This window comes from Leucoraja erinacea, unplaced genomic scaffold (assembly GCF_028641065.1).
Source record: "Leucoraja erinacea ecotype New England unplaced genomic scaffold, Leri_hhj_1 Leri_78S, whole genome shotgun sequence".
NCBI classification, from domain to species: domain Eukaryota; kingdom Metazoa; phylum Chordata; class Chondrichthyes; order Rajiformes; family Rajidae; genus Leucoraja; species Leucoraja erinaceus.
In genome coordinates, this window is record NW_026576718.1 from 202,501 (window position 1) to 215,277 (window position 12,777).

The following is a 12,777-nucleotide window of genomic DNA, read 5'->3' on the forward strand; positions in this document are numbered from 1 at the left end:
GAGGGATAGATTGATCAGCCATGATTGAATGGTGGAGTAGACGCGATGGGCTGAATGTCTATGGTCATAAGTGATGGGAGCAGAATAGGGCCATTCGGCCCATCAAGGCTACTGCCATTCAGTCATGGCACATCTATCTCTTCCTCCTAACCCCATTCTCCGGCCTTCTCCCCGTAACCCCTGACACCCGTACTGATCATGAATCTATCTATCTCTGGGTGGCACGGTGGCGCAGCGGTAGAGCTGCTGCCTCACAGCGCCAGAGACCCGGGTTCAATCCCGACCACGGGTGCTGTCTGTACGGCGTTTGCACGTTCTCCCCGTGGGTTTCGTCCGAGATCTTCTGTTTCCACCCACACTCCAAGAACGTACAGGTTTGTAGGTCAACTGGCTTGGTGTATGTGTAAATTGTCCCTGGTGTGTGTAGGATAATGTTAGTGTGCGGGGTGATTGCTGGTCCGTGCCGACTCGGGTGGCCAAAGGGCATTTTTCCGCGCTGCATCTGGAAAATAACCCAAACTAAACTAATCTGGAGGGTGGAGAATGTGGCTTCCATTCACTAATAGACAATCGGTGCAAGAGCAGGCCATTCGGCCCCTTCGAGCCAGCACCAAGTTACTTACCTTCCAGGCAAGTCGAGTAGAACTCAATGAAGAACTTGGTCCTGCTGGCTGTTTTAACAATTGCTTCAATGTTCTCAAAGTCAATGTAGGCTTGGTCAGATGACTTTGACAGGCCTGGGTATCAACAAGAGCCACAGATGAGTATCCAACACAAAGACAACATTAGTTTTGCTATTAGATAATAAATATCTTTAGAGTCTTAGGGCACGGAAAGAGGCCATTTGGCCCCTCATCTGCAACGAGGCAGGAATCAAACTTCCCCTTACAACCACACAAACTGATCAAATGTCTTCATTGGTACCGGTGTTAGGGGTTATGGGGATAATAGACAATAGGTGCAGGAGTAGGCCATTCGGCCCTTCGAGCCAGCACCACCATTCAATGTGATTATGGCTGGTCATCCACAATCAGTACCCCGTTCCTGCCTTCTCCCCATACTCCCTGACTCCACTATCTTTAAGAGCCCTATCTAGCTCTCACTTGAAAGCATCCAGAGAACCGGCCTCCACCGCCCTCTGAGGCAGAGAATTCCACAGACTCACAACTCTCTGTGTGAAAAAGTGTTTCCTCGTCTCCGTTGTAAATGGCTTACCCCTTATTCTTAAACTGTGGCCCCTGGTTCTGGACTCCCCCAACATCGGGAATATGTTTCCTGCCTCTAGCATGTCCAAGCCCTTAATAATCTTATATGTTTCAATAAGATCTCCTCTCATCCTTCTAAACTCCAGAGTATACAAGCCCAGCCGCTCCATTCTCTCAACATATGACAGTCCCGCCATCCCGGGTATTAACCTTGTAAACCTACGCTGCACTCCCTCAATATCAAGAATGTCATTCCTCAAATTAGGGGACCAAAACTGCACATAATACTCCAGGTGTTGTCTCACCAGGGCCCTGTACAACTCCTTGTATGTGAATACTTGGCCAATATCGGGAACATGTTTCCTGCCTCTAGCGTGTCCAAACCCTTAATAATCTGAAGAAGGGTTTAGGCCCAGAAACGTTGCCTATTTCCTTCGCTCCACAGATGCTGCCGAACACTGTGAGTTTCTCCAGCACTTTTGACTACCTTAATAATCTTCTATGTTTCAATGAGATCCCCTCTCATCCTTCTAAATTCTAGAGTGTACAAGCCCAGCTGCTCCATTCCCTCAGCTGATGACAGTCTCGACCTGTGGACGTGCACTCACCTTTTTTAGACACAAACTGAGAGGTCACGCCAACTTCGAACGTACCGAAGACGGGCGAGTGGTCGCTGGTCACGATATCGTCTGTGCAGCCTGTGTGGGGGGGAAGAAAGGACAGTGAGCACAGCGTCGCTGGGACACGCTCGGACCGACATAAAGATGTTGAACAAACACAGTGTGTAAGAAAAAACTGCAGATGCTCGGAAAATCGAAGGTAGACACAAAATGCTGGAGTAACCAGCTGGTGAGGCAGCATCTCAGGAGAGAAGGAATGGGCGACGTTGGCTCGAGAGCCTTAGGGTCTGGGATTTAGACGGATGAGAGGGGATCTTATTGAAACATATAAGATTAGTAAAGGTTTGGGCACGCTAGAGGCAGGAAAGCATGTTCCCGATGTTGGGGGAGTCCAGAACCAGGGGCCACACAGTTGAAGAATAAGGGGTAAGCCATTTCGAACGGAGACGAGGAAACACTTTTTCTCACAGAGAGTTGTGAGTCTGTGGAATTCTCTGCCTCAGAGGACGGTGGACACCGGTTCTCTGGATACTTTCAAGAGAGAGCTAGGTAGGGCTCTTAAAGATAGCGGTGTCAGGGGATATGGGGAGAAGACAGGAACGGGGTACTGATTGGGGATGATCAGCCATGATCACATTGAATGGCGGTGCTGGCTTGAAGGGCAGAATGGCCTACTCCTGCACCTATTGCCTATTGCATTTTGTGTCTACCTTGAACAAACACAGCCTTTTCCCCACGGTAGGAGAGTCCAAAACTAGAAGGCACTGGAATTGTACGTCAACAGGGCGGTACAGCGGGTAGAGCTGCTGTCTCACAGTCCCAGAGACTCGGGTTTCATCCTACCCTTGAGTGCTGTCTGTACGGAGTTTGCACGTTCTCCCTGGGATCACGTGGGTTTTCTCCGGGTGCTCCGGTTTCCTCCCACACTCCAAAGACGTGCAGGTTTGTCAGTTAATTAGCTTCGGTAAAGTTGTAAATTGTCCCCTAGTGTATGTGTGTAGGATAGTGCTAATGTGCGGGAATCGCTGGTCATGGAATCACGTATTGTCCTTCTGCTGACTAGTTAGTGCGCAACAAAAGCTTTTCACTATATCTAGGTATCCGCGACAATAATAAATCCAACAATAGGCAATAGACAATAGGTGCAGGAGTAGGGATTCGGCCCTTCGAGCCAACACCACCATTCAATGTGATCACGGCTGATCATCCCCAATCAGTACCCCGTTCCTGCCTTCTCCCCATATCCCCTGACTCCGCTATCTTTAAGAGCCCTATCTAGCATCCAGAGAACTGGCCTCCACCGCCCTCTGAGGCAGAGGGTTGTGAGTCTGTGGAATTCTAACTAAATAGGAATGACTAACTAGAATTAAACAGTTTCCGCTCTGTATCTCTAAACGTGAGGGCCTGTCCCATTTGGGCGACATTTTCGGCGACAGCCTGGAAAGAGGTTGTCGCGGCGTGGTCGGGGCGTGATGCGGGGGTGACGCATGTAGTGACGCGCGGTGTCTCCCTGCCGCCCCTGGATGTTGGAATGTACAAAATCTTCAGGCGACATCCGGGTGTGTCATCATGTCGTGCGCTCTGTCACACGTACGCTGACGTACGCTGTCCTGCGGGTGACGGCCGTGACGTGGGTATACAAGGGCCACATCTAACTCCCTCTTAAATATAGCCAATGAACTGGCCTCAACTACCCTCTGTGGCAGAGAGTTCCAGAGATTCACCACTCTCTGTGTGAAAAATGTTTTTCTCATCTCGGTTCTAAAAGACTTCCCTCTTATCCTTAAACTGTGACCCCTTGTTCTGGACTTCCCCAACATCGGGAATAATCTTCCTGCATCTAGCCTGTCCAACCCCTTAAGAATTTTGTAAGTTTCTATAAGATCCCCCCCTCAATCTCCTGAATTCCAGCGAGTACAAGCTGAGTCTATCCAGTCTTTCTTCATATGAAAGTCCTGCTATCCCAGGAATCAGTCTGGTGAACCTTCTCTGTGGCACGAATGTCTTTCCTCAGATTAGGAGACCAAAACTGTACGCAATACTCCCGGTGTGGTCTCACCAAGGCCCTGTACAACTGCAGTAGAACCTTCCTGCTCTTATACTCAAATCCTTTTGCTATGAACTTATACTCAAATGCTGCCTAACCTTCTGGAGTATGCAAGAACTGCAGTATGCAAGAACCTGCCTAACCTTCTTGTGTTGTGAAGGCGGGTGGTGCGGAGTGCCGTAGCTTGACGTGTCGGTGACGCGGAGTGTCGTACAACTTGACGGTTTTACGGGCGTCAGTTACTGACGTTCGCAGTCGCTGAAAAAAACAGGCCCTTTACCTAACGATGGACGTGTCCAAACGAACAAGAGGTGTTTCCCAGCACAGAGGTGGCAAGTGCAGAGATGGGGGACATGGTCATGGAACTCACCGTATGAATTACAAATGATGTGGGTCTCAGGGTACGATTTCCACAAGATTCGGTCACACCACGATGGGACATTTGTGCGCATCTGTTGATAGACAGAACACTTACGTTTATTGTTTTTGGGCTTCAACGTGGAGACAGGCACCCCCAATCCGCACCGATCAACAATCCCCATACACTAGCAATATTCCACACACACACTAGGGACGATTTTTACCACAACCAATTAACCGACAAACCTGTACGTCTCTGGAGTATGGAAGGAAACCAGAGCACCCGGAATAAACCCACGCGGTTCCAGGGGAAACGCAAACTCCATACTGACAGCACCCGTATTCTCTACCGCTGCGTCACCATGCCGCCTATTTGTCCTCCTTTCATTTTCTTTTCCCCACTACAATCAGTTTGAGGAAGGGTTCCAACCCAAAACACCTCCTGTCCATGTTCCCCACAGATGCTGCCTGACCCGCTGAGTTACTCCAGCAATCTGTGAAACGTCACCCATCCATGTTCTCCTCAGATGCTGCCTAACCCGCTGAGTTACTCCAGCACTCTGTGAAACGTCACCTATCCATGTTCTCCACAGATGCTGCCTGACCCGCTGAGTTACTCCAGCACTCTGTGAAACATCCCCTATCCATGTTCTCCACAGATGCTGCCTGACCCGCTGAGTTACTCCAGCACTCTGTGAAACGTCACCTATCCATGTTCTCCACAGATGCTGCCTGACCCGCTGAGTTACTCCAGCACTCTGTGAAACGTCACCTATCCATGTTCTCCACAGATCCTGCCTGACCCGCTGAGTTACTCCAGCACTCTGTGAAACGTCACCTATCCATGTTCCCCACAGATGCTGCCTGACCCGCTGAGTTACTCCAGCATTCTGTGAAACGTCACCTATCCATGTTCTCCACAGATGCTGCCTGACCCGCTGAGTTACTCCAGCACTCTCTTTTGATCCATACTCACCCCCGTGGGTTTCTGCTTGTGGCACACGTACACGTCCCGGGAACCTCGCTCGTAACGATACGTCGGAGGGAAGGTGATCTCCTCTTCAACTGCGGAGGGCAAGCACAATACATGAGCCCAATCAAACTGAGCCAAATCAAGCACTGGGCCTGTGCTCGCTGGAGTTTAGAAGGATGAGGGGGAACTTCATTAAAATTGCCCGAATAGTGAAATGGCCTGGATAGAGTGGATGGGGAGAGGATGTTTCCACTAGTGGGAAAGTCTAGGACCAGAAGTCACAGCCTCAGAATGAAAGGACATTCTTTCCGGCAGGAGATGAGGAGGAATTTTGTTAGTCAGAGGGTGGTGAATCTGTGGAATTCTTTGCCATAAAAGGCTATGGAGGCCAAGTCAGTGGATATTCTTAGAAACATAGAAAATAGGTGCAGGAGTAGGCTATTCGGCCCTTCGAGCCTACACCGGCATTCAATATGATCATGGCTGATCATCCAACTCAGTATCCTGTACCTGCCTTCTCTCCATACCCCCTTTAGCCACAAGGGCCACATCTAACTCCTTCTTAAATATAGCCAATGAACTGGCCTCAACTCTTCTTGTGGCAAAGATTGATAGATTCTTGATTGGTACAGGTGTTGGGGGTTATGGGGAGAAGGCAGGAGAATGGGGTTGGGAGGGAGACATAGATCAGCCATGATTGAATGGCGGGGTAGACTTGATGGGCCGAATGGCCTGATTCTGCTCCTATCACTGATGAACCCGACAGCACAACGCCGGTACTTACAGAATCGAAGGAAAATCTTGTTCTTCTCTCTCTCCGAGGTTGAGCTGGTCAACTTTCTGCAAAGGCTCCAGTTCCTTCCGGTTGATGTAATTCAGAATGTCCTACACAGGGGAGAGAAGACCAGGAAGGACTCAATAGACAATAGACAATAGGTGCAGGAGTAGGCTATTCGGCCCTTCAAGCCGGCACCGCCATTCAATGTGATCATGGCTGATCATCCCCAATCAGTACCCCGTTCCTGCCTTCTCCCCATATCCCCTGACTCCGCTATCTTTAAGAGCCCTCTCTCTTGAAAGCATCCAGAGAACCGGCCTCCATACGGAGAAAACACTTTTTCTCACAGAGAGTTGTGAGGTCTGTGGAATTCTCTGAGGCAGAGAATTCCACAGACTCACAACTCTCTGTGAGAAAAAGTGTTTCCTCGTCTTCGTATTAGGGAGATGTTCAGAGGCTTGGTCATAGAGAAAACCTTTAAAGCACAAGCGAGTGGTGGTGAGGATTAGGGAGGGAATTCTAGGGTTTCGGACTTTGGCAGCTGAAGGCAGGACCACTCATTTAAATTTGACATGGGATTTTCCTAATCCTGACACAGCTGGAAATGTTCAAAACTGTTCAAAAGTGTTTCCTTGTCTCCAATCTAAAGCTCTAAAAAATCCCGCCCAACAAGTCGGGCCGAAGGGCCAGTTTCCACGCCGGATGGCCCCGTGACTGAGGGTATGACACAGATCGCTACTGAAGTATCAGGGGCAGCAAGGTCCCTGGTTCAGTCCCGCAGGACAGCTGAGTTGTCCTCAGCCCTGGATGAAGCCACCCATGAAGATCCCAGCTTCCACTCAACTCCCCTCTCCCTCTCCCTCTCCCATACTCCTTAGTTCTTGGTTTCTTGGTCCTCCAAAATATTCCAACTGGAGGTCCATTTACCAGTTCCACAGTTCTCCACATTGTTTCCCTCTGGAGATCAGAGCTTCCCGAGCCAACAATAAATGAATGAATATGTTTATTGGCCAAGTATTCACATACAAGGAATTGCACAGGGCCCTGGTGAGACAACACCTGGAGTATTATGTGCAGTTTTGGTCCCCTAATTTGAGGAAGGACATTCTTGATATTGAGGGAGTGCAGCGTAGGTTTACAAGGTTAATTCCCGGGATGGCGGGACTGTCATATGTTGAGAAAATGGAGCGGCTGGACTTGTACACTCTGGAGTTTAGAAGGATGAGAGGATATCTTATTGAAACATATAAGATTATTAAGGGTTTGGACACGCTAGAGGCAGGAAACGTGTTCCCGATGTTGGGGGAGTCCAGAACCAGGGGCCACAGTTTTAGAATAAGGAGTAAGCCTTTAGAACGGAGACGAGGAAACACTTTTTTGTCACAGAGAGTTGTGAGTCTGTTGAATTCTCTGCCTCAGAGGGCGGTGGAGGCCGGTTCTCTGGATGCTTTCAAGAGATAACTAGATAGGGCTCTTAAAGGAAGCGGAGTCAGGGGATATGGGGAGAAGGCAGGAACGGGGTATTGATTGGGGATGATCAGCCATGATCACATTGAATGGCGGTGCTGGCTCAAAGGGCCGAATGGCCTACTCCTGCACCTATTGTCTATTTTCTTAGTGCTCTGCCCGCAAGTGGCGCTAGCATGCACCACCCTGGTCATTTGCGGCGGGCCCTGATTGACCCTGGTCTTTTTCTACCTCCGACTCTTCAACTCCCTCCCCCGCCCCCACCCCCTATGTTCAGTCTGAAGATGGGCCCCGACCCAAAACGTCACCCATCTTTTTTCTCCAGAGATGCTGCCTGACCTGCTGAGCGAATCTAGCATATTTTGTCTATCTTTGGTATAAACCAACATCTGCAGCTCCTCTTCCAACTGTTCAGGTTCCTCTTCAAGTGGCTCAGCACTTCAACTCCCCCTCCAATTCTGAATCGGACCTTTCTGTCCTGGGCCTCCTCCATGGCCAGAGTGAGTCCCACCGCAAATTGGAGGAGCAGCACCTCATATTTCGCTTGGGTAGTTTACACCCCAGCGGTATGAACATTGATTTCTCTAATTTCAGGTAGTCCTTGCTTTAGAAACATAGAAAATAGGTGCAGAAGGAGGCCATTCGGCCCTTCGAGCCAACACCGCCATTCATTGTGATCATGGCTGATCATCCCCAATCAATAACCCGTGCCTGCCTTCTCCCCATATCCCTTGACTCCACTAGCCCCTAGAGCTCTATCTAACTCTCCCTTAAATCCATCCAGTGACTTGGCCTCCACTGCCCTCTGTGGCAGGGAATTCCACAAATTCACAACTCTCTGGGTGAAATAATTTTTCTCAAATGGCCTTCCCTTGATTCTAAGACTGTATTCTCCCTCCTTCCCCTCCCCTCCCCAGCTCTCCCACAGCCCCTTGTCTCCACCTCTTCATTTCTTTCCCTCCTCCACCCCCCGGGTCTGAAGAAGGGTCCCCAACCGAAACGTCTCCTACTCCTTTTTCTCCATAGATGCTGCCTCACCCGCTGAGTTTCTCCAGCAGTTTTTGTCTATCTGCAGTTCCTTGTTGTTACAGTTTGTAGAATTTAGTTTGGAGAAATTAGTTCCTTTAGGGATGCAACATGGAAACGTTCCTTTGGCTTGTCGAGTCCACGCCGACCACTGATCACCTGTTCACACCGCTTCTATGTTATCTTTCCTTTGGATGTGGAAGGAAACCAGAGGACCCGGAGGAAACTCACGCGGTAACAGGGAGAACATGCAAACTCCGCACAGACAGCTCCCGAGGTCAGGATGGAACCTGGATCCAAGACACCGTGAGGCAGCAGCTCTACCCGCTGCGCCACTGTGTTTCTAAAGGTGGCTGCTTGTTTTGGGTTGGGGTGACAATAGACAATAGGTGCAGGAGTAGGCCATTTGGCCCTTCGAGCCAGCACCGCCATTCACTGTGATCATGGCTGTTCATCCCCAATCAGTGCCCCGTTCCTGCCTTCTCCCCATATCCCCTGACTCCGCTATCTTTAAGAGCCCTATCTAGCTCTCTCTTGAAAGTATCCAGAGAACCGGCCTTCACCGCCCTCTGAGGCAGAGAATTCCACAGACTAACAGCTCTCTGTGAGAAAAAGTGTTTCCTCGTCTCCGTTTTAAAAGGCTTACTCCTTATTCTTAAACTGTGTGCCCCTGGTTCTGGACTCCCCCAACGTCGGGAATATGTTTCCTGCCTCTAGCGTGTCCAAGCCTTTAACAATCTTATGAGTTTCAATGAGATATCCTCTCATCCTTCTAAACTCCAGAGTGTACAAGCCCAGCTGCTCCATTCTCTCAGCATATGACAGTCCCGCCATCCCGGGAATTAACCTTGTAAACCTACGCTGCCCTCCCTCAATAGCAAGAATGTCCTTCGTCAAATTAGGGGACCAAAACTGCACACAATACTCCAGGTGTGGTCTCACTAGGGCCCTGTCCAACTGGTGGGGTTAATATAGAAATAAGCCAAGATTCCGCCTTGTAAATTGTCCCGAGTGTGCAGGACAATGCTCGTGTACGGGGTGAAGGCTGATCGGCGCACACTCGGTGGGCTGACATGCCTGTCTCCACACTGAATGTCTAAAGTCTAAAGACGGATACGTGGACCTGGCCTACCTGCAACTCCATGTCCAGCCGGTAGTTGAGGTCGCCAAACCAGAAGAGATGGGTGAAGCGCAAGGAGATGTCAAAGGAGCTGAGCTGCTTGTCTCCCAGAGAGAGCAACCTCAGGATATCCAGGTAGTTCTGGTTCCGCCTGCGTGTCAGAAACCGGGTTAGACAAGTTTAGAGATACAGCGCGGAAACAAGCCAGTCAGCCGAATCGAGTCCATGCCGACCAGCGATCACCCCCCCATACATTAGTACTATCCGACACACACCAGGGACAATTTTACACTTTTCCCAAAGCAAATTAACCTACAAACCTGCACGTCTTTGGAGTGTGGGAGGAAACCGAATATCTCAGAGCAAACCCACGCAGGTCACGGGGAGAACAATAGACAATAGACAATAGGTGCAGGAGTAGGCCATTCGGCCCTTCGAGCCAGCACCGCCATTCAATGTGATCATGGCTGATCATCCCCAATCAGTATCCCGTTCCTGCCTTCTCCCAATATCCCCTGACTCCACTCTCTTTAAGAGCCCTATCTAGCTCGCTCTTGAAAGTATCCAGAGAACATACAAGCTCCGTACAGACAGCGCCCATAGTCAGGATCAGGGTCTCTGGCGCTGTGAGGCAGTAGTTCTACTGCTGTACCACCGCGCCAAGGTGTGAAGAATCATAGTAAAAAACGTGGAAACAGGTCCTCCGGCCCAACTTGCCCACACCGACCAACATGTCCCTATAAACACTTGTCCCACCTGCCAGCGCTTGGCCCATAACCATCTACACCTGTCCTATCCATGTACCTTCCTAAATGTTTCTTAAACGTTGGGATAGTACCGGAATGGTGCCAGATAGGGAGAAGGGGAGGTGCAATGAGAACTGGGGGTTCTTGTACATCAGTCACTGAAAGTAAACGTGCAGGTACAGCAGGCAGTGAAGAAAGCGAATGGCATGTTGGCCTTCATTGGATTTGGATTTGAGTATAGGAGGTCCTTCTGCAGTTGTACAGGGCCCTAGTGAGACCACACCTGGAGTATTGTGTGCAGTTTTGATCCCCTAATTTGAGGAAGGACATTTTTGCTATTGAGGGAGTGCAGCGTAGGTTCACCAGTTTAATTCCCGGGATGGCGGGACTGTCATATGCTGAAAGAATGGAGCGACTGGGCTTATATTCATTGGAATTTAGATGAGAAGGGATCTTACAGAAACATATGAAAGATTGGACAGGCTTGATGCAGGAAACATGTTCCTGATGTTGGGGGAGGCAGAACCAGGGGTCACAATTTAAGAATAAGAAGTAAGCCATTTCGAACTGAGAAGAGGAAAAACGTTAACACCCAGAGAGTTGCGAATCTGTGGAATTTTCTGCCAATGAAGGCAGTGGAGGCCAATTCACTGGATGTTTTTCAAGAGAGAGTTAGATTTAGGTCTTAGGGCTAACGGAATCAAGGAATATGGGGTGAAAGCAGGACCAGAGTACAGATTTAGGATGATCAATCATGATCACATTGAATGGTGGTGCAGGCTCGAAGGGTTGAATGGCCTACTCCTGCATATATTTTCTATGTTTCTATGTTTACCTGCCTCAACTACCTCCCCGGCAGCTCATTTCATACACTCACAACCCTTTATGTAAAAAAGTTGCCCCTCAGGTGCCGAACGTGGTGCCAGTACACCTGGTAATAGGACACCTTTGTAAGGTCAAAGGAGCTAAGCTGCTCGTCTCCCAGAGACATCCGGGCTCCTTTACTCATCCTCCTGTGCTCCAAAGAATAAAGTCCACCCTCTGCTTGTCGCCCAGGCCCTTGAGTCCTGGATTGGTCTGGCTCACCGCCAACTCTTCCACTAGCAGATTGCCCTCTCCCCTTCCAGTCTGAACTAAATAACAATAGACAATAGGTGCAGGAGTAGGCCATTCGGCCCTTTGAGCCAGCACCACCATTCAACGTGATCATGGCTGATCATCCCCAATCAGTACCCCGTTCCTGCCTTCTCCCCATATCCCCTGACTCCGCTATCTTTAAGAGCCCTATCTAGCTCTCTCTTGAAAGTATCCAGAGAACCGGCCTCCACTGCCCTCTGAGGCAGAGAATTCCACAGACTCACAACTCTCTGTGAGAAAAAGTGTTTCCTCATCTCCGTTCTAAATGGCTTACCCCTTATTCTTAAACTGTGTGTGGCCCCTGGTTCTGGACTCCCCCAACATCGGGACCAGCGAAATGGGACTGAGTGCTGCCTCGATTAGAGCTGCAAACTACTCACCATGACACACTGAGACTGAGACTGACTACCCCCCCCCCCCCCCCCCCCCCCCCCCCCCCCTTCCCCCCTCCTCAATCTTTCCACATCCCCAATGCTTTCCCACTCGTCACTTTAATCTCATGTTTCATGTATCTTGTGTTTTTTATGATTGTTGGCAGATCAATTTCCCTGCTGGGACAAATAATGTTCTATCGTATCACATCACATCGTATTGCATCGCATCGTCCCTGAGCCTGGAATAAACCAAACTAAATTGTGGAGTTATGGCCCTGTCCCACGGTACGAGTTCATTCCAAGAGCTCTCCCGAGTTTAAAAAAAAAATCAAACTCGTGGTAAGCACGGAGAATGAACGTAGCGGGTACGTCGGAGCTCAGGGACGTCTCTTAGGGCTAACGGCAGGTACTCGGGAAGACTCGCTAACGGTAGGTAAGCTCGGGAAGACTCGTGACGATTTTTCAACGTTGCAAAATGTCCACGAGAGCCCCGGGTACCGACGGGCGGCCATTCCCCGTAAATCTCCGACTTCGAATCAGGGCAAACGCGGGAGAGCTCTTGGAATGAACTCGTACCGTGGGACAGGGCCATAACGCAGTGGTTTGACCTACGACTGCATACCGACCCACAGCACAAACACCATCATTAAATTTGCAGACGACACAACAGTAGCGGGGCTGATCACTGAGGGCGATCAGTTAGCTTGCAGGGTGGAGGTACAGAGGTTAATAGGCTGGTGCTCAGAGAACAACTTAGCACTCAATACCAGGAAAACAAAAGAGCTCATCATTGACTTCAGGAGGAAGCAGGGTGACCATCCCCCACTGCACATAAATGGAGAAAGAGTGGACACAGTCTGCAGTTTCAGGTTCCTGGGCACCCACAACTCTAGGGTGGTCAACCAACATGCACTCCCTGGTAAA

The 12,777-nt window shown here is 49.8% G+C and overlaps 1 protein-coding gene across 1 annotated transcript in view; it reads right to left on the reverse strand.

The window, feature by feature from the left end:
* inppl1a (inositol polyphosphate phosphatase-like 1a) overlaps positions 1–12,777 on the reverse strand; it is a 157,026-nt gene that overhangs the window by 18,969 nt on the left and 125,280 nt on the right. The window contains 7 exon segments of the mRNA XM_055631529.1: positions 624–737; positions 1,814–1,903; positions 4,243–4,324; positions 5,209–5,297; positions 5,990–6,023; positions 6,025–6,090; positions 9,609–9,747. Of these exon segments, the coding sequence (XP_055487504.1) occupies positions 624–737; positions 1,814–1,903; positions 4,243–4,324; positions 5,209–5,297; positions 5,990–6,023; positions 6,025–6,090; positions 9,609–9,747 (614 nt within the window).